At 42.7% G+C, this 22,595-nt stretch overlaps 1 protein-coding gene across 1 annotated transcript in view; it reads right to left on the minus strand.

The window, feature by feature from the left end:
* Nucleotides 1-13,722: 13,722 nt before the first annotated feature.
* Nucleotides 13,723-22,595, minus strand: part of tmc3 (transmembrane channel like 3) — a 57,379-nt gene continuing 48,506 nt past the window's right edge. Inside the window, exons 18-22 of the mRNA XM_088333130.1 lie at nucleotides 22,127-22,252; nucleotides 21,967-22,045; nucleotides 20,694-20,736; nucleotides 18,955-19,222; nucleotides 13,723-15,680 (exon numbers count right to left, since the gene is read on the minus strand). Of these exons, the coding sequence (XP_088189256.1) occupies nucleotides 14,813-15,680; nucleotides 18,955-19,222; nucleotides 20,694-20,736; nucleotides 21,967-22,045; nucleotides 22,127-22,252 (1,384 nt within the window). The 3' untranslated portion in view covers nucleotides 13,723-14,812. The remainder of the gene's footprint in view (nucleotides 15,681-18,954; nucleotides 19,223-20,693; nucleotides 20,737-21,966; nucleotides 22,046-22,126; nucleotides 22,253-22,595) is intronic.

Below are 22,595 nucleotides of genomic sequence, written 5' to 3' on the forward strand. Positions count from 1 at the left end.
AACGGACCTTGGATCCGGGATCGATACAGGTAACAGAATCAGGATACGGGTAACCGGTACAGGAGAAAGGAGCTTTGATCGGGGATGGATATAGGAAACAGAATCAGGATACGGGTAGCCGGGACAGGAGACCGGAGCTTGGATCGAGGATCGATACAGGAGACAGGGTCAGGATACGGGTAGCTGGGACAGGAGAACGGAGCTTGGATCGGGGATCGATACAGTAAACAGAATCAGGATACGGGTAGCCGGGACGGGAGAACGGAGCTTGGATCAGGGATCGATACAGGAAACAGAATCAGGATACGGGTAGCCAGGACAGGAGAACGGAGCTTGGATCGGGGATTGATACAGGAAACAGAATCAGGATACGGGTAGCCGGGACAGGAGAACAGAGGTTGGATCGGGGATTGATACAGGAAACAGAATCAGGATACGGGTAGCCAGGACAGGAGAACAGAGCTTGGATCGGGGATCGACACAGGAAACAAAATCAGGATACGGGGAGCTGAGACCCGAGAACGGAGCTTGGATCGGGGATCGTTACAGGAAACCGAAACAGGATACGGGTAGCTGGGACAGGAGAACGGAGCTTGGATCGGGGATCGATACAGAAAACAGAATCAGGATGCGGGTAGCCGGGACAGGAGAACGGAGCCAATTATAGGCTGGAGAATAAATGAATCATTGAAGCTGTATTAAACTACAGTAATTTTTTAAAGAAACGGTCTGCAGAGGAATGGGTGCCAGCAGGCTGAACTTTCCAAAGATACACCACAGGAAGTGGTGCCACGACGACCTTTGCAGTTAAAGGACCCATGAACCAACTGGACATAATGGACCAGTTTACTAAAATAAATTGCGTGTACATTATAACAGTCATATTTTTCGGCATGTTTTAAACATATAACACATATTTGATTTAGACAAGGCAGCACGGCGGAGCAGTGGTTAGCGCGTGTGCGGCACAGTTCTAAGGTCTTGGGAACCTCCTGTGTGGGTTCAAATCCAGCTACCGGACTTACTGTGCGGAGTTTGTATGTTCTCCCCGTGCTTGGGCACTCCGGTTTCCTCCCACATCCCAAAGACATGCATTTCAGGTGGATTGGCCGGTCCAAATTGTCCCTAGCTGTGAATGAGCGAATGAGTTGTCTGTCCCTGTGTGCCCTGCGATTGGCTGGCAACCGGTTCAGGGTGTCCCCTGCCTACTGCCCGATGATTGCTGGGATGGGCTCCAACACCCCCGCGACCCTACTGAGGATAAGCGGTGCAGCTAATGAGATGAGATGAGATTTAGACAAAAACAAATGAAAAATAAGACAGGTTTGACCTTGTTGATTTTGTCAAATTGCTAAGAAAAAAATGTTACAAAAAACAAATTGAAGAAACTATTAAAACTGTTCAGTGCACACTGTAAATGAGTTCCCCCCCTCCAGGTACAAAGTAAGTACTCTAAAGTGCTCTGGACACACGGATCCTTCGCCTGACGGCAATATGCTTCATACTCAAAAGACTCAGCTGTAATGGTTCCTCAAGGGGAATCGCTGCCTTTCATCAGTGAGGACTCAACAGTCAAACGACAAAAGCCATGTTTTCCCCGTAAGGATCTTCCGAGAAAAAAAAACGAAATAAACCCAGCTTTATACTTAATTGGAAGGAATATGACATTCTCAAGCCGCATGGAAAAAAAGCATCACAATGGTTTAGAAGCAGGGTTGGGTAGGGTTACTTTAACTTGATTACTTTCAATTACCGTATTTTCCACCCTATAAGGCGCACCGGGTTATAGGGCGCACCCCCAAAAATAGTTTTGGGTCCTATATTTTCCATACATAAGGCGCACCGGATTATAAGGCGCTATAATGGGAACGTCGACAAAACAGTCAGATAGATCAGTCAAACTTATTACCCCCTTAAAATTCCGAAAGCTTGCAAAGAAGCAAATACGTGTCTCAGACATGTACGAAAACAGTGTCTGTACGATGTCACCAAACAAACATTTCTTAGTTTCCATTTTATTTTTTGCTGGCAACTGTGTGGACAGCAAAGTAAGAATTTTATTGTGCAGGGAAACGGGGTTCTTTACTGTGCATATAACAATAAACACTTTGAATTGAATTTAGTTTAAAAATAGACTCATCACAGAAACATCAAGATCGTTCTAAAACAAGATACCGGGAAAAAATAAATCCACATAGCTCACCTAAGTTCTCTTGCAGCCATCACGTTCATTAATGATACGTAACCATGGTCTTCTTACACCCGTGAGTGTAGTAAATCCAGGAGAGTAAAATATTTACAAATACAGAATAGTAAAAAATGTTTTCTCTATGCCGTAGTGCAACCCAACATGTGATTCACATTCATCTTTTTCGGCCAATTGCAGGCTTCTTTTCGCCCCTTTAGCCTATGCGAGCCTGTAAATGATAAAAAGGATCCGCCCCCTTTACCTCCGAATAACTTTAGCCAATAGTGACTGATTCAAATGATGATTGACACATTGGTTAGGAAAGGAAACGCCGGTATATAAATCCCAGCATACACCGCGGACTACTTCGCCTTCGGGGGAATATCTAGTCGGCGGCTCCTTGCTTTAGTTGCAAGACTTTGCGACTTAATAATAATATATAAGGCGCACTGTATTATAAGGCGCATGGTCAGCTTTCGAAAAAAATAAAGGCTTTTAGGTGCGCCTTATAGTGCGGAAAATATGGTACTTTTGGATTACTCCAATACCAAATATGCTAATAAAAGACAAAAGAAACTAAATATGAATAAAACTAATAAATTCTGTGCAGGGTTGGGGAGTAACGGAATACATTGAACGGCAAAAATGATGTTGGCAAGCCTTTTGGATTTATTTTCATTTTGTTTCTGTCGCATTTTATGTTAGTTTTGCCGGAGATCAAAGAGATCAAAGCCAGGAGAGAAAGCTTACCACGTGTTGTGAGTCATCATTGTATTCATATTTAGTTTCTTTTGTCTTTTATTAGCATATTTGGTATTGGAGTCATCCAAAAGTAATTGAAAGTAATCAAGTTAAAGTAACCCTACCCAACCCTTCATGACACACCTCAATGTCACAACCTGAACAGGTGAAGGACCCAGATGCGTAACGTTTTTACACAAGCTTTATTTTACGGGAATGGGGCAGTCAGGCACGTGAACACAAACGCCAGTGATTCGGTGATCGCTGGGGGGAAGAAGTAAGACAGAAGTCTGACGGGGAAAAACAGGAAGGCAGAGGCCGACGTGATCGATACCAGTATTTTGAAACGCAACATATAAAATCACTTCCATTATTAAACAGTGTCGTACAAAGTTCATGAGTTACAAGTCAGGTTCAGACATTTTCATGACATATTTATTAAGTATGTAGAAAATACGTTTTATACCACAAGGGAAATTCATGGATTGTCAAAATCCAGACGCACTGTACTGACCTTTTCCTTGCAGAGGATAAGATTCTTATCCGAGGTAGAGGTAAAAACATGAAAAGGTCATGAGGCATTAGAAGAATGGTCATTTTGATTATGAGTTTGACTATTGCATACCTCTCCCAACTCTCATTTTGCCTGGGCGTAAAATGAATAATAATTCATCTATTATAGGAATAAACAGTTTAAGGTATGAACCGATCAAATATATTTTTGTATAAAACTTGAACCCCTTATTAGAATTTGTTATTGCACTAAGTACAGTACATAGTACACACAACTGTATTATTTCTAACAATCCCCACGACCCAATTGTTTACCCCAACATCTGGAACCATCAACTGAATGGGTATGCTGAATCTTTTCAAGTTAAATCGTCTTTTTTGTACCCTAAAAATATATTTACTGATTTAAAATGATAAACTGATGTACACTTCATGACACTGTCCTTAAAGGGATAGGTATTTTGCGCCTCATGTGTTAAAAAAACTTAATTCATTTATTAAACAATATGAATTTTGTCAAGGAACGGACCAGGAGGCAGGAAGTGCGAACTCATTTTGCGTGTACGATCTGTCACTTTAATTTAGAAAATCAAAGTTGTCCAACACGTAGGGACCAAAGACAAAACAAAACAGGCTTAAATACAATCAAAAATTCAAACTAGGCATTTACTCAGAACAGGGCATGAACAGGTTTTTCCTCAAGTTAAGCAATGGTCTGGCAACGGGTAGTCCCAAAAGGAGCGCTTAAGTATCCCACACGCAATCAAGTCAATGTGTCTCAGCCGGTGTCAAGGGGCGGGACCAGCTGGGTGCCATGACAACCATGACAGAATTTAAATAACAAGAAACTGTTATGTGAGCATGCATTTCTTAAAATACTCATAAGTCAATAAAATAGCATCTATTTTACATAACATGAGTCTTACCTAAAGGGAATTGACATAACTGTCTGCCATCTTGTGGCTACAGGAACTGAAAACCCCCCAAAAAGCTGGGCAAAAAAACGAAGATTTGGCTTTTATGTAGTGATGGCCAGTGTTCCCTCTAAACTGCGCGCGTGCGCAATCGCGCACTGCCTGCACATTCTCAGCGCACAAGAAAATCTAGCCAGCGCAATGTTCCCTCTAAGCTGCGTGTGTGAATTTTTAGAGTTTTTCGAGAACCGGCTTCTTCGGCTCGGCTCACTAAAAGGAACCGGCTCTTTCGGGTCCTAAACGACTCTACAGGTTGTTTTGCTTCTTCCAACCCTATTTGACCAAATATTATGTAAAATTATGTACAAAATTACTTAAAGGAAGGGGGAATAGAACAAAAAAGAAAAAAATACCAAAATGTAGTGAAAAGCTGAGAAAAAAAGAAACAAAATGAAGAGAAAAAAGAAGGGAGAATTCAGAAAAAAAAACAGAAAAAAAGAAAATAAATAAACAAAGGGAAAAAAAAATAGAGAACAAAAAGAAAAAAGTAACAGCTAGGAAAAAATAAACACCATGAGATTTTTTAAAAAGGGATTAAAAAAATGGAAAAAAAACAGGTAAAAAGAACATAAAGTTTGTGTTGCATTCAAATAATTTCCAATTATACCAAGTCAATCTTGTTGCCAACATTGTACTTCCACTAAAAAATATGATTAAATACAGTTCTGTGTTGTGCAACCGACTAAATAAGCCCCCCAAAATGTCAGTATTATGCGACAAAAGATACAAGGGAAAAAAAAGAAATGGTAATCTTGTGAAAGAATTGTTGTAAAAACGAATTACATTTGTAGGCCCTGCAACCTTTGCAATCGTACATTAGTCAATTCATTCAAAAGTGAAAATTTCTTTTGCATTGCCGGAAACTCAGCAAAATGTAACGTGATGTCAAGTTTTGGACATGTTTGATAATGAATTATCTTGCCACACTTGGGATTATGGTTGCTCACTGTTGTTTCAAGCGTTGCTCACCGACTTTGTGTGAACGCTCAGACCCGTAAGGAAAATTACAGCGTACATTAGTGGTGGCACATCACAGTCGCTTCCAAGTTTGTGTGATAGCTTTGTGCCTGTCGTCCATTGACAAAGCTCTGCAAAAATAATATAAAAAAGAACAAAAACAATCATCCAAACTGACATGGTATTAGAAGACAGGATGAAGGTGACGTGGACATGGCAACCAGGATGACAATAGCAATGACCTGACCACCAAAGGACCAAGTGGTAAGCATCCATCTCCTCTATTCCTCTATTACTTATGTTTCCGATCTCGGCGGTGAGGAGAAGGTCCCTCGGTCTCTTCTGTTCCCTGTCCTGGTGGCGAGTAGAAGGTGCCACCAATCCCTTTCCCGGTGGTGAGGAGAATGTCCCTCGGCCATCTTGTGGTCCCTGCCCTGGTGATAAGGAGAAGGTCCCCCGGCTGCCTCTGTTCCCTGTCATGGCGGTGAGGAGAAGGTTCTTCTGCCGCTTCTGTTCCCTGTCCCATGGGCAGGGAAAAGGTCCCTCGGTTGCTTCTGGTCCCTGTCCGGACAGTGATAAGGTTTCTTTCCTGGTGGCGAGGTGAAGGTTACTCAGCTGCGTCTGGTCTATGCTTCAGCGGGGAAGCCGTACCTGTTCTGGTGAAGGTCTGATGCAGGTTCAGTCATTTTTTGGGTCGTCTGGCATCAGGCTCTGGAGAAGAATTTCATGTCATGATCTGGCAAGTCACCTTCCTCCAGACAGAGCTGAGGGAGTGTGGAACTGGACACACTAATTATCCCAAGACTTAATATTGACTGCTCACTCCATCTGGACATTGCCCTTGTCATCCCGGTTACCAGTTCCATGTCCTTCATGCTGTCTTACACTATCACACCAGTTATTTTTTTTTCAGTTTGGGTATTTTGTTGTTTTGTCACCTCTTGTTTGTTTGTTACTTTGTACCTCCTTTTGATATTAAATACCATCCTTCTTTTGGAGCACACCTACCTCTGCACTGGCTTCCCTGCATTTGGGTCTGCATGAAAACGTAAGACCGGTCTTCTGCTTTTATTCCTATATTTCATCTCATGTCCTTGCACTCTCCTCTTGGGAGATTAGTGAATACATGCACTCAAAAGCAAAAGCCTTCTTTTGTACCTTGCATGAGGAGAACACGCTGCGTGACATTGATTGAATAGATGGGATTGTAGGGGCTTGCCAGGTGATGAGCACTCAGAGCGCACATTGTGACTTTTTTGATCTTGTAGCCACATTTTGCCATTTTGGCACACTACAAGTGACTTTTGAGGAAAGATGATGGAATAAAGAAGGTGTTTTTGTTAAATATTTTGGGTTTTAGATAACCTCCCTACCAAGCCTAGCAAGCAGGGCACCAAGTCAATAAAATTTGGCACGTCACGACCACTGTCTTTGGGCCTGTGTATGATATAAAAGAAAATATTTGATAAGAAAAACGTGCATTTTCAGGCCAAATTCAAGCATATTTTAAGGACTTTCTTATTATCCAGTACCATTAAATGAAGAAATCCGGTGTGAATCAGCCAGAAGTATATCTATGATTTATATGTGATTTATCATTTTGCGTGTGCATTGATCAGGATATGTTTTTAGATTTTGAGGTAATCACAACTATATTTGCGAATCTGAAAAATAGATGTGTAAATATTTTTGGGACAAATTTCCCCCAGCATAAAGGTTTTGGGTTAAAACGTATGAGTGAATATAGCTAATAATGTTTACAGTTTCAGTTGCAGGAAGTTCTTCCAATTACAGTTTACAACTGGGAAACGCTACCTTAATTTGGGTAAAAACAAATGAGTGAATATACCTCACATGTAAAATCAAGTTTCAGTTGCAGGAAGTTCCTCCAATTACCATTTACAACTGGTTAATACTATCTTAATTTGGGTAAAAACGAATGAGTGAATATACCTCATATGTAAATCAAGTTTCAGTTGCAGGAAGTTCCTCCAATTACCATTTACAACTGGTTAATACTATCTTAATTTGGGTAAAAACAAATGAGTGAATATACATAATATGTAACTCAAGTTTCAGTTGCAGGAAGTTCCTCCAATTACAATTTACAATTGGGAAACGCTACCTTAATTTGGGTAAAAACAAATGAGTGAATATACCTCATATGTAAATCAAGTTTCAGTTGCAGGAAGTTCCTCCAATTACCATTTACAACTGGTTAATACTATCTTAATTTGGGTAAAAACGAATGAGTGAATATACCTCATATGTAAATCAAGTTTCAGTTGCAGGAAGTTCCTCCAATTACCATTTACAACTGGTTAATACTATCTTAATTTGGGTAAAAACAAATGAGTGAATATACATAATATGTAACTCAAGTTTCAGTTGCAGGAAGTTCCTCCAATTACAATTTACAATTGGGAAACGCTATCTTAATTTAGGTAAAAACGAGTGAGGGAAAATACATAATATGTAACTCAAGTTTCAGTTGCAGGAAGTTCCTCCAATTACAATTTACAACTGGGAAACGCTACCTTAATTTGGGAAAAAAGCGAATAAGTGAATATTCCCAATATGTAACTCAAGTTTCAGTTGCAGGATGTTCTTCCTATTACCATTTACAACTGGGAAACGCTACCTTAATTTGGGTAAAAACAAATGAGTTTATATACGTAATATGTAACTTTCAGTTTCAGGAAGTTCTTCCACTTAAAATTTACAACTGGGAAACGCTATCTCAATTTGGGTAAAAACAAATGAGTGACTATACCTAATATGTAACTTACAGTTTCAGTTGCAGGAAGTTCTTCCAATTACAATTTACAACTGGGAAACGCTACCTTAATTTGAGTAAAAACGAATGAGTGAATATACCTAATAAGTAACTTACAGTTTCACTTGGGTGCAAAACGCGGGACCGACGGCAGTCAGAGTCAAAGTGCTTGCCTTGTAGAAACAGGGGTTCGCTGACGGACTGACAACAGGCAAGTGAAAGGACTGAGCTTAAATAGGACGGGGAACCAATCAGGTAGCCAGCAGCAGCTGGTGCCAAACGAGCGGGTACAGATGAAAGTCATGAGACATCATGACACCAGGAGTGTTTTTGGCTAGGTTTTGTGTCAAGGCACCCCCAAAACCAACAAAATTGCTGAACATGTGCCTTGGTTTTAGCAGACTGTACTGGGCAGGGTTGTGAACTATCGTTACCTCCCAGTACACACCCAGCAATCAATTGGCTCCTGGGAGTGGTGAGAAGCTCAGTCATCCGGGACTCTGTGTGGAGCCACTGCTCCTCCGCATTGAGAGGAGCCAGTCGAGGTGGCTCGGGCATCTGATAAGGATGCCTCCTGGACGCATCCCTCGGGAGGTGATCCGGGCATGTCCCACCGCCAGGACGCCCCGGGGGCGGCCCAGGACAAGCTGGAGAGACTATGTCTCTCGGCTGGCTTGGGAACGCCTCGGGATTCCGTCAGATGAGCTGGAGGAGGTGGCTAGGGATAGGGACGTCTGGGCTTCCCTTTTAAGGCTGCTGCTCCCGCGACCTGACCTAGGATAAGCGGAAGACAATGGAAGGATGGACGGATGGAGTGGTCGCACTTGCTATTTATGTCACAGACCAGAACAGACATAGGACTTAATTGCATGCGTTTCTCAGATTTTATTGAAAGAGAGTGATAGTAAGGCTTGCTTGATTGCTTGATCCGAGGACTGGTGGAGAGCGGGATCGAGCAAGGCCGGGGTGACACTTCCGTGTCGGAAGCAGGCAGGCGGGAATGGCGCGTCGTTTGACCAGGGCTGGAGATCAGAGGCGATGCCGAGTTTGTAATAGTGGTCGTAGGCAGGCGGCAGGCAAAACAGGCGTAGTCAGGTTCGGAAACGGGTCGAAAAACGGGGATCAGGCAGGAAACAGGTTTTAACAGGGACAAAGTCGGACGGGAACGCTCACTGAGTGAAACACAACAGCTTGCAACGATCTGACAAAGTTTGAACTGAAGTCGGGGGCTTAAGAAGGGTGTGGCCACCAATCAGCTTGTCCGGGCTGTTGGCGCCAATCAAGCTGCCACAGGTGTTCCAAATAGGGCAATCATGATAATTTACCCAGGGGATCGTATTTAAAGCCCCACGCACACCTAGCGCCGATGCCAATGGCAATTGTTGTTTTGCTTCTGGCATCATGCGTACACGGGCACTTTTGGAGGACAACAGTGCGGCGCCAAAGGCGCCAGGTATCAAAGATGTCTGGTAATTTCAGGTAGTCACCGCCTGTGGTTAAAACCTCGGTGTTATCAGCACATGCAGGCCAGTAATCTACAAAGCGTAGCTTGAGGAATGCACTGTCTTTGTAAACTCCAGAGATAGAAACCAGAGAACCTGAGAGAGAGAGAATTTACAAATGCGAATCACACACTACGTTAAAGGTATTAATAATCCAAAATTGTATTTTGGTTTTGCAGTGACTCATACACCCTCAGCCCCCTACTCACAAACTGAATCAGCCTTATTATCCGGTTCCTCTGAGGCGAATGCTAAATATATCTTTGAATCGGTCACGGCAAACTAAAAAGTGCAGCTGCATTGCAGAGCTGCGGGGGCTTCATTCAGATGTCATAGCAGCTGGCTTACATAACCACGCCTTATTTTTGTTTACCTTTGCTACTAAATGAATAAATTTGCAGCTCGTGCTTCCAGCCGGGGGAGTTTGACAAAAGATTCCCCATGAGTTACCGTTAAGTAATTGAGGGAGGGTATATTTAAGTTGACATGCAACAGGCTCTGCCATGATTATTATCTCTCTCATCAGCCGTACCGCTTATCCTCATTAGGGTCGCGGGGGGCTGGAGCCCATCCCAGCCATCTCCGGGCAGTGGGCAGGGGACACCCTGAACTGGTTGCCAGCCAATCGCAGGGCACACAGGGACAGACAACTCATTCGCTCATTCACACTTAGGGACAATTTGGACCGACCAATTCACCTGAAATGCATGTTTTTGGAACGTGGGAGGAAACCGGAGTGCCCGGAGGAAACCCACGCAAGCACGGGGAGAACATACAAACTCCGCACAGGATGTCTGGAGCTGGATTTGAACCCACGACAGGTTCCCATGACATGAACTGTGCCGCACAAGCGCTAACCACTGCCCCGCCGTGCTGCCTCATGATTATTATTTCATATATTTTAACAAAGCATCAAACATCACTTAGTGAAATAAAATGTGCTGAAGAATTAGCTTTTGTCTGGAGAGCGGGTTTGGCAGTTTTGTGGAATTTCGTCTTCAAATATATGCTGTGGGCCCCCAGGGTGTCCCCAGCCCATTGCCTGAAGATAGTGGGGATGGGCTCCGGCACCCCCGCGACCCTACTGAGGAAAAGCGGTGCAGATAATAGATCAGGGGTCAGCAACCTTTTTGGTGTGGAGTGCCACTTTGAATGAATGAAAACTTTATTTCGAACATTAAAATAAAAACAGAACAAAATAAAACGAGTCAACAACAAAATAATATTACATAACAAAAACGAAAAGGCGTAGTCAGAAGCAGATGCGTATTTTCCCTACCCCTTTATCTTCCCTCTTAAATACATTTTACAAATCCTCTTCTCCTCTTGTGTCTAATATAACAAAATCGCATGGATATAGTTATTACGTAGGTCAGATATCAATAATTATAATAATTACACTTATCTCTGTAATACCCATCCCTCAACGTCATAATGCCACTAGTTACCAAACATCACTGCGGCACCAATGATAATAACAACAATAAAAATAAAAATAATATTTATAATAACAGTTATGACATGATAATAGCAACAATAACAACAAAGTTAACCTTAGTTTTAAACGCAGTATTTCCAATCTCACTCATATCCCATTTTCTTCATCCCTGTATTTCGCCAGTAATGTTTTTTTGTATTTTAATTCGAACTTGTGAATAGTTGGACATTGTTTGATCTTATCTTGTAAATTATTCCAAAGTTTGACTCCACACACAGACACACACCTACTTTTCCTGGTGGTTCTCACCTTTGGGATTATGAATTTAATACAGCCCCTTAAATGATATTTTCCCTCTTTCCGAATGAATAATTGTTAGATGTTTTCTGGCACCATGTTTTTGTTGACTTTAAAAAACAGTTGTGAAGTGAAAAATTTTATTGAATCATCCAATTTTAATAATTTGGACTGAATGAATAAAATATTAGTATGATCCCGATATCCTACTCTGTGTATGGTTTATTAATTATTGAAATGCTTTTAGATACCTTAGTTTGTATGTGTCTGATGTGTGTTTTCCAACCTAATTTATTGTCTATTATGACCCTATAAAACTTAATTTCTGATACAATGTCTATTGCAGCACCATCCATTTTTACAACTAAATCTTGATTTGCCTTGCGATTAGCAAAGAATATTACTTTCAAATGTCCTTGTAAATCAGTGTGCCACACCAAGATTAATGACTCGCACAACATTTTTTTTAATATCCAACAGAGCTGTCATTTTACACCAGTCCAAATAGACAACATGGACATACATTTTAATCGAATAACTGACCAATTTATCTTCCAATATTCTTGTTCTTCAATCAACTAAAAAAATGAATGTGAATAACAAGTGGAAAGGCCTGTAGCCATCCATGACTTCAACTTTTTACCACAAGAATTAACCAGAATCAACCATTCTTCATTAACAATGAACTACAAACAAAAAGCAAGTGCTATGGACAGCTACTATACCATTCATCAATGATATCTTGTTGCAGAAAATATGAAAACTTGAAATAACAGCAGCAAAGCAGAAGGCACGCACACACACACACACACACACACACACGCATACACGTACACACAGGCTTCTTTAAAAGATTCGCCATCAGTAAATGGTTTTCTGTGCTCTGCTATGCAGTGAGGAGTGTGATAGCTTGCTTCAGTGGTGGTGTTTTTAGCAGTGACAAAGGTCTTCAGGGTCTGTATTTTTTTTTTGTCGTACCTGGATACTGCGCGTTTTAATGTCTCCGCCATGTCAGACTCATCCTTAAATTCATGTTCCGTCTCATAATGAAGTTTAACACTTGCTGTGCGAGGTACAACGCTCTCGAGGCGTAATGCACAAAACAGCACGGTCATTTTTTGCACAAAGCCTCATTCATGTGTCCACGCTGGCTGGAAAGAACGAGATGTTTTCGCTCGAGGAGCCGTCATGATTCGTTCATTTATCGCGCGCGTGTGTTTCGTTGGCTGGGTTAAAACACGGATCTCTCCTCTGCGAGGCGCCGCGCAAACACACACTGACACACGAAGGAGAGGAGGGGCGCTAACGTAAAGCCTCTGTATAACACAGCGCGCAACTGAAAATGTCTAAATTTCAGGTAAAAATGCGCATTTTTACCTGAAAATGTCTAAATTTCAGGTAAAAATGCGCATTTTTAAAATATAATCATTATTATTTGGCCGTGCGCTCGCGTGCCACTGGTTAACCCCTCGCGTGCCACTGCTGGCACGCGTGTCATAGGTTGCCGATCCCTGTAATAGATGGACAGATATATGGTGTGGCTATCTCAAAAAAAAAAAGAAAGAAAGAGAAAAAATATAAATACTTTTGCTTTTAAGGGGTCTAAAAGATTACCGACCCCTGCTTTAGAGAATAAAACACTGGCAAAGACAAAATTTATTTTGAATTTAAGAAATGTTGCTAAAAAGCTGCAAATGTGTTTTCAAAGACTGAGGATTTTGCACTAAATAGAACAGAATTGTTTTCTTGAACACAAATCAATAAAAATTTGTTTTTAAAATTATATGCATGCATTGGTGTGTTCATTTGACGAGGAAAAACAATTTATCAACGTTATATTTTTTCCTCAGGACTTCATTGCGATTTCACAATAATACAGCTGCAATACCACACTACTGCAGCAGAGGTCAGTAAAGAAATGAAACATCGAATAGTGAAGCCAAGGTCTCATTGGTCCATGAGCACCACTTTGCCCACCCTTTCTTCTTTTCTGTATTTTTAAAATACTTTTAAACCTTTTTACGCAAAGATGAGTCTGACACCTCTGGTAAGTGTGAATCCACATTTAAATTTGCTTGAATATTTAATATAAAGATACAATATATCCTTGCAATATTGTTCACTTTTATCGTAATCACTCGTTAAATAATGCAGTAATAATGAAGTAACAATACAAGAGGAGCACAGAAAATCACACCAAATATGTAATTTATTGGCTAACACTATCTTGAGCAGTAACACAAAAATACAGAAATAATGGCATCAATACCATAATTTTACCTTTGGGAGTCTGACACGCCTCAGGTAAGATTCAAGTAACATTCAAGCAAATACGGTTTTAATGACATGCATTGTACATTTTATTCGCATATAGGTGGGTGGCTGGATGCCAGAGATTATAATCATGTACGATCACTCTATTTGGGCGGCATTGACTCAGGAGGTAAAGCGCTCGTCTTGGGATCAAGAGGTCACAGGTTTGATTCCCAGCTCCTCCGAGTTATATGTCCAAGTGTCCTTGGGCAAGACACTGAATCCCTAATGCCCCCGATAGCAGGTAGGCTTTTGCTTTTGAGTGCATGTATTCACCAATCTCCCAAGAGGAGAGTGCAAGGACATGAGATGAAATATAGGAATAAAAGCAGAAGACCGGTCTTACGTATTTAGGCGGACCCAAATGCAGGGAAGCCAGAGCAGAGGTAGGTGTCCCCAAAAGAAGGATGGTATTTAATATCAAAAGGAGGTACAAAGTAACAAACAAACAAGAGGTGACAAAACAACAAAATGCCCAAACGAAAAAAAAAAACTGGTGTGATAGTGTAAGACTGTCAGGAAACGGGCCAGGAAGCAGGAAGTGTGAACTCAAATGCGTAGACGATCTGTCACTTTAATTTAGGAAAGAAAAGTTGTCCAACACAAACGGACCAAAGACAAAACAAAACAGGCTTAAAGGCAATCAAAATTACAAACTAGGCATTTACTCAGAACAAACAGGCATGAACAGGTTTTCCTCAAGGTCCCAAAAGGAGCGTTTAAGTACTCCACAAGCAATCAATTCAATGCGTGTCAGCCGGTGTCAGGGGGCGGGGCTAGCTGGGTGCCATGACGACTGTGCAGGACATGACAAAGACATCAGGAAGGACATGGAAAAGGTAACCAGGATGACAATAGCAAAGACCAGATGGAGTGAGCAGTCAATATTAAGTCTTGGGATAATTAGTGTGTCCAGTTCCACACTCACTTAGCTCCGTCTGGAGGAAAGTGACTTGCCAGGTGATGACATTAAATTCCTTTCTAGAGTCTGATGCCAGACCACCCAAAAAATGACACAAGCACATTAAAAAGCGCTTTAGGAGGATATAAGTGCAGACCGGACCATTTTTTTTCTTATTTGCTCAAGGATTTACCATGCTAGCTTGCAAAATGTCACACATTGGAACAAACCAAGTCGTTTGATTCCAGGGGATTTAAGTCCATGGGTTGTTCAAACCTCTTTTTTGATAATTTACTTTTCCTCGCATCTGACTTTATGTACCGATCCTTGTTGTTGATGACCTGAATGTACTGGTCTGAACTGCTGTTTTGATGATCACTGCTTGAGGCAATGGAGGCGGAGTCAGACTCCGACAGGGGCTGCTCCAAATGGGTTCTCGTCTTTGATTTGATGTGCCTGCTCTGAAATGGCGAGCGACCGTATCTTCCTGGAGAAATCATTTGGTGTCTGTTTCGTGAAAGTACAGGCTCTGCTCCTCTTATACTGTCCTGGGACCGGGAATGCGATTTTAAATCTCTCCATTTGCGATTGCCCTCCACTCCATCGTCCCCTTCGTGGGATCGGTTCCACCTCTGACTTACGCGACTGTCCCTAGCGACAGAGACATGGCTCTCGACTCCGTCACCGATGTAAAAGTGTGGTGGCTGGTGGAGGTCTGAGAGAGAACCGGGTCGATGAGTCTTCTCCAACAACGACCGTCTTCTGCGTTTCCCTGCTTTCTTCCCCTCGTCTACATTCAAATTCTGTTGGGATTGGTGATATCTGTGGGGGTGTGGTTGGTGTTTCGGGGTGCGGGACATGTAGCGCTTGATGTTGCACGGGTAGAGCTCCACAATCTCTGCCGGCTCTTCCTCCATGAGGTAATGACGAGGGATACGTGTCGCGGAGCGGAGTAGCTTCTTCCTGGGTTCGTGTTCGTTGACAATCACGTAACGGGTGGTGGGAAGGTGACGACCTCCGTGGCTCTTGGCAGTAATGATCTCAGCTGCTTCAACAGGATGCAGTTCTTGCAAGGTATTCCTGTACAGGGGAGCAGATTGGATCTCGTCAGAATTCATTATTGCACGCCATTGGTAAACACTCAGGGTGACAGGAAGCACTTTGTCCTCTAGGGAACGGTACGTTCCCTTTGTATTTAAAGATTGTTGTGGATTAACTGTAAGTCACCAGCCTTCGAGCTGACAGTAGCCCATTGTGTGAAGACATCTGGCGGGAGTCATGAGTCAAGAGATAAGATCTCATCTCATTAGCTGCACCGCTCATCCTCAGTAGAGTCGCGGGGGTGCTGGAGCCCATCCCAGCAATCATCGGGCAGTGGGCAGGGGACACCCTGAACTGGATGCCAGCCAATTGCAGGGCACACAGGGACAGACAACTCGCTCGCTCATTTGCACCTAGGGACAATTTGGACCGGCCAATCCACCTGAAATGCATGTCTTTGGAATGTGGGAGGAAACCGGAGTCCCCGGAGGAAACCCACGCAAGCACGGGGAGAACATACAAACTCCGCACAGTAAGTCCCGTAGCTGGATTTGAACCCACACAGGAGGTTCCCAAGCCCTTAGAACTGTGCCGCACACGCGCTAACCACTGCTCCGCCGTGCTGCCCAGGAGATAAGATGTTGAATTAAAAAAAAATTTTTTTCATTAAATCGGGCTCTGAGCAAAGTCAGAAAGTCCAACGCAATTGTGATCACCAGCGGGTGCCTCATGGATTATTATCGGGTTCCAGAAGTGACCCGGGCGGCCTCTGGAAGAAGGCAAGAGCGGTGCTGCTGGTCCGGCCTACTGCTAACAGCTAAGCTAACAACTCTTCAAAGCCACTGCTCCGGACCCTGTATCTTGCCAACGCCAGGTCCATTAGCCGTGAAACACATGACCCGGATCAACAACTTGTCCTACGTTTAGGACGGTTTTATTATAATGATCGCAGAGATTTGTCTCCATCCGAGGACACCCTATGCTTAAGGACGTTTATGAAGGAAAGACAGTACTTCACGGATTTTCACTTTTTGTGGGTGGTCTGGTCCCTTCTAACTGCGAAAACCAATGATTTCTTTTCCATTTTACGTAACTGCTTCATTGTCATGATTACTGATTCGGGGCACCTGAGGCTGTCCCGTTGGCGCCAACAACCACGGGACCTGATTGGCTGTTGGACTCTTTTTAAACTCTTTGCTTCCTGAAAGAACCCATCAGACCGTCTGCGAACCTATGCTCCCAGCTAGGCAAGCTTTTTGTGACTCTCCGAGTCTATCCTGCCCTGTTTTCTGTCTAATACCCGTTGCCGACCTTTTTTCTCGACTCGTTTCTGTTTTTGCTCCTCCGCCCCGGCCATCGACCTGTTTTTCTCGCTGTCAACGACTACCCTCGACCGACAATCATTGGATCGTGGATGCAAGCACTGTTCTCTTTCTTAATAAAAACTGAGTATAACGAACGCAATTGGGTCCTGTCTCCGTTCCTGGTCCGTGACATTCATACTTGCGAAAGATAATAGCAGGTTTTTCTGTTCCGTTTGTTGTCGTTTTTTACATCATTACTCGTCAAACTTTATTAAAAAAAAAACAAATCAGGTTCGAATGCCTCCAGTTGTCTGAGCTGTGTGGGCCTCCTATGGTTGCTTGCAGCTGTATTTGGTCTTATTTCACCAACAATATTGAGGCAACATTTTGCACAGTACAGCAAAAACATTTTCAAAATTAAGTCTTTCGACAACATACATTCTGTGTAAAGGATTTTATACGATTAACTACAAAGTACATGTATCAGTTCAATGCAATAAAGATATTCACTGACTGTTTTTATTCAAGATACATTAGACGGTTAGGCTGTGTAGAATGCATCAGACGTATTTCTGATAACAGAATTTCTGTAAGTGCTGACGGAGAAGGCCAGATGCGGAAGGGCAGACGTCGGGGCGCCACTGGTATGCGAAGATTGTGGAGCCCGGGCGACACGCCCTCATGCGAGGAGAACACCAATAAGAGAAAGCTAACGTTAGATGACACATAGCACATAGCCAATGGCATGTCTTTTGTTTGTTTGTGAAATGTATAAATGATCCGGGGCAACTGGGAGGGGGACGCGGTCTCCTGTTGATCCACTTAGGTCTTCTGTTAGGAAGAATAAACATCCGCCCCCATGTGATCCTTCTGGTCATTTGTCTCTCAAAAAACGAGTGCGCATAATTGTTGGATGAATGTGGGTCGTGTTTGGTTAATGGAGTCAGATAACTAATTCGAACAATTTGGTAAACGGTAAATTTTGATAGATAAATTCTCAACATGTGGAATAGGGAACTACAGTGGACCCTCGGTTTTCGAAAGCCTTTAAGTTCATACAAATCGGAGTCCGACCAAAAATTTTGAGAAATTTTTCCTTCGCCGTTCAGTCAAAAAATCGGAGTTCGAACGCCGGTAATGTGTGAGTGCGTACGCTACGGTGCGATGCTGAGCGGCATACAGTGTAGATGGCTCTTTTCCTGACCAACTGTTATCGCGTTTTGCTTTCGCTTTTAATATAGGTGTACCAAGTGTTTTAGCCCCTAATTATGCCTCCGAAGAAAGTCAGTGCAAGCGGCAAAGTTGCTACAGGTGAAAAAAAGAAAAGTAGTGCGTACAACTATTGCATTTAAGAAAGAAATAATAGCAAAATATGAAAGGGGGGGAGTGTCTGATCTTGCTAGGGAATACCCCACTGTCCACCTGCACCTTCTGCTGACCACCACAAAGGTAATAAATCCTATTCATAATTCTTTTCTTTATCCTTTTATTTTAATTTTTACACGTTCATGTTAGCGTAGTCTTTCGTATGGAAGATTACGATAACGCGAACGTACGATTAGCCTGGGTTAGCTTTGTTTACGTTGAACATTCGAGGTAAACATTCAGGGTGTTGGAACGGAGCCCAACTTTCAGGGTGTTGGAACGGAACCCCCTTTCCAATGAACCGCTCACCACTTTTTTGTGGAGACCCGGGTGCTAAATGACTTGTAAACGACCTGATTTTTTTTATTTTTACACGTTTATGTTAGCGTAATCTTTCCTACGGAAGATTACGATAACGCGGACGTACGATTAGCCTGGGTTAGCTTTATGTTTACGTTAGACATTCAAGGTAAACATTCAGGGTGTTGGAACGGATTAAAACGACTTACATTATTTTTAATGGGAAAAATGATTTCGGTGATCGAACAAATCGGTTTTCGAACAGGGTTCTGGAACGGATTATGGTCGAGAACCGAGGTTCCACTGTAGTTCTTTTTTAAAATCTAATTATATCTCTTCGATACCTTTTATGCACTTGCTCCAGCCTCTGTTTAGGGATGGCTGCAGGACTTCTGGAGGAACCAGCCGGGGGTCTACTCATGTCTACCCTGGATGTAGACTGAGTAATTGTGCGAATGCTGTTATTTCGTAGGCCAGCAACATTGAGGTTTGTGATGCTGCCGTTACGTTGCGGGGAAGAATTTGGGATGGAGGGATCCTGGCTTGTGATGTTACTCTCTTGTTCATCCGTCTTTGCATCCCCTACATCTTCTCCTGGAGCCTGACGTCTTGCTGAAAAATGGGAGAGGGCCAGACATCTAAAAATGTATCTTTAATAGAACTGACACAGAGGTGGGCAACCCGGACCCTCGCGGACCGGGTTCCCCCACCTCTGAACTAATGTTACGGACAGACCGAACACAAAGAGGACGTTGGGGGGTTAGTACGGGTGCGTGAAATCCTTGAACATGCTTGAACTTTAGTGTTGTTGTTCTTCAAGGTTTGAAAAATGCTTGAATTTTAGCTAAAGTGCTTGTAAATGCTTGAAATTGTTGCTGTTTTTTTAGGTTAGCTTAGGGTAGTGTTATGAGCTACGGTTTGGGCTTTGAATAAGGGTGTTAAACATATTCTATGGTTCCAAAATAGGATTGGAGTCAGGGTTAGAAACTATGGTTTAGGCCCTTCATTTGGGTATTAAACTGAATTTATGATTCTGAAATAGGCTTTGGGCTAGGGCTTACAGCTAGTTATATGCAGGGTTGGGTAGGGTTACTTTAACTTGATTACTTTCAATTACTTGTGGATTACTCCAATACCAAATATGCTAATCAAAGACAAAAGAAACTAATTATGAATAAAATGACTAAATTTTGAGCAGGCTTGGGGAGTAACGGAATACATGGAACAGCAAACAGAGTTGCTGGATACAACCGGAATGTTTGATGTTTGATCTTACATTACACATAGTCCAGTGTTTTCTCCGAATTGCTCAGTCCACAATTGAATGGATTTGGGAGTACAGTCCATAAACATGCCCGATTAAAGTCGCCGACGACGATAAAACCAAATGGCATGGAGGAAGATAAATGAAGCTTTTGCTGTTCCTCTGGATTGGTATAAAAGCAGAGGAGGGTAGGGTAGCCAACCATTTTACTCTGGTACTGTTACTTCAGAAACATATGACTCAAGTAAAGGTAAAAAGTAGTCATCCAAATAATTACTTAAGTAAAAGTAAAAAAAATCCTCTCTGAGGATTATCTATGTGAGGCTGCAGCTGCATACAGTACAGTAAAAAAGAAAACGTTTCCTAACCCTGCTTACAAGTGCCACCCTGTGGTTGTTTAGGGCACTGGTCCAATCTAAATCAAAGAAACAAGGTATCAGAAAAAACAAAAGCTCCTTCGCAGAGACGGACAGACGCGTACTTACGTGAAGGGGAATTAAGTAACGGGTTCAATGTAGCCTAATGTAGTGGAGTAAGAGTACAGCTTTTTCTTCACAAATCTATTTAAGTAAAAGTTAAAAGTATATCGATTTAAGAATAATTCTACAAGTACAAAATGTCCCTAAACTTCAATTTAACAGAGTAAATGTAACTGGTTACTACTCGCCTCTGCATTGAGGTAACACTTGTATAATACATACTAACTATGTATTATAGTACAAACTTCGCTGTAAGCGGGAAGGATCCAAGACCTAAGTGAACTCGCACAACACAATATTTTCCATTCAGTTTGTCCGTTGCATAAGAGTGATGACATACCTGCGGCCAATTGGAAGACTTTCCTTTTATCATCAGTACGCTCCTAAATGCAGTAATGATAAAAAAACGTCTGTTAGACATTTTTGCAGTATAATGGCTCAAAAGGCAAGATTACTGTCACGTCAACTGACTGAACAATTTCGTGATGGACAGCCATATATAGACTTCAAACCCAACATGTGCTCAAGAGACAATGCAAGCAAAGGTTTGTCAAGCAAAGCTTGAAGAATCTAACTGCCAATTCCTCAGATTGATGGTCAAATGCAACTGGTTTTCAACGGAACCAGACGAGATCGATACCTGATACTGGATACACGAGCAAGATACCAGACAGGACGGGACAGACGGGATCGATGCTGGATACACGAGCAAGATACCGGACAGGACGAGACAGACGGGATCGATACAGGATACACGAGCAAGATACCGGACAGGACGGGAAAGACGGGATCGATAACGGATACTGGAGCAAGATACCAGACAGGACGAGACAGACGGGATTGATACCAGATACTGGAGCAAGGTACCGGACAGGACGAGACAGGCGGGATCGATACCGGGGACTGGAGACTGGAGCAAGATATCGGACTGGACGAGACAGACGCGGTCGATAATGCATACTGGAGACAGAAGCAAGATACCGGACAGGACGAGACAGATGGGATTGATACCAAATCCAACCGCAAGATACCAGAAAGGACTGGACAGATACTGGAGCAAGATACCGGACAGGACGGGACAGACGGAATCGATACAGGATACTGGATACACGAGCAAGATACCGGACAGGAAGGGAAAGACGGGATCGATACCAGATACTGGAGCAAGATACCAGACAGGACGAGACAGACGGGATCGATACCAGATACTGGAGCAAGATACTGGACAGGACGAGACAGGCGGGATCGGAACCGGATACTGGAGACTGGAGCAAGATATCGGACAGGACGAGACGGACGGGATCGATACCGGATACTGGAGCAAGATACCGAACAGGACGAGACAGACGGGGTCGATACCGGATACTGGAGCAAGATACTGAACAGGACGAGACAGGCGGGATCGATACTGGATACACGAGCAGAGTCAAAATACAAGTCTTGCAAGTGCAGAGGTTCGTTGACAGACTGACAAGGAGTGAATCAGAGCACTGAGTTTAAATAGGAGGGAAGCCAATCAGGGCAACTAGCAGCAACTGACGCCAAACGGGCGGGGCCAAGTGAGGGCAATGGGCAACTTAGACAGCAAATCCATCATTTGGTGTGATACTCACTTTCTGGAGCTGCATCATTAGCTGGTTGTTGGTGAATTTCAGGGATCTGGCAATGGCTTGGAGATAATATATCAGCATGCTAAAACACAAATAAGAGATGGAAATCATAGAAACGGTTCCAAAATGTTTGTGCGAACAATGGGCGAGTGAACTGCCTTACAACAAAAGCAGCAGTGCCGGTAACACTACAACAGGGCTGGTGATGTAACTCATCACTTTGCTGAACCACAAGGGAAAGTCACTGGCCACAGTTTCCGATATGATGTCGTATATTTTCTCTTGACCACTGCAACATAGAATTTGAATCGTATTAAACAGGATGGTTTTATCCCCTGTTATATCATTGACACAAAGAGGCACAGACGGATAATCAGGTACAATTTGAGTAGAAACATTCAAACCATGACCTTTATCATTCCAGATTTTGGATGTGAGTAACGCATGGCAAGAAAGAAAACTTTGTGGTAAACAAAATTCCTGAAAAACCTAAAAGAAATTGGGGAAAGATCTCAAAACTGTCAGCTGACTCTAGTATAAAAATCAATGTGCAGTGTGTGGTGTAATAGACACAGACATCACACACAAGTACCGTATTTTCCGCACTATAGGGCGCACCGGGTTATAGGGCG

Source organism: Urocampus carinirostris, chromosome 4 (genome assembly GCF_059441175.1).
Source record: "Urocampus carinirostris isolate Australia breed hairy pipefish chromosome 4, RoL_Ucar_1.0, whole genome shotgun sequence".
Taxonomy (NCBI): domain Eukaryota; kingdom Metazoa; phylum Chordata; class Actinopteri; order Syngnathiformes; family Syngnathidae; genus Urocampus; species Urocampus carinirostris.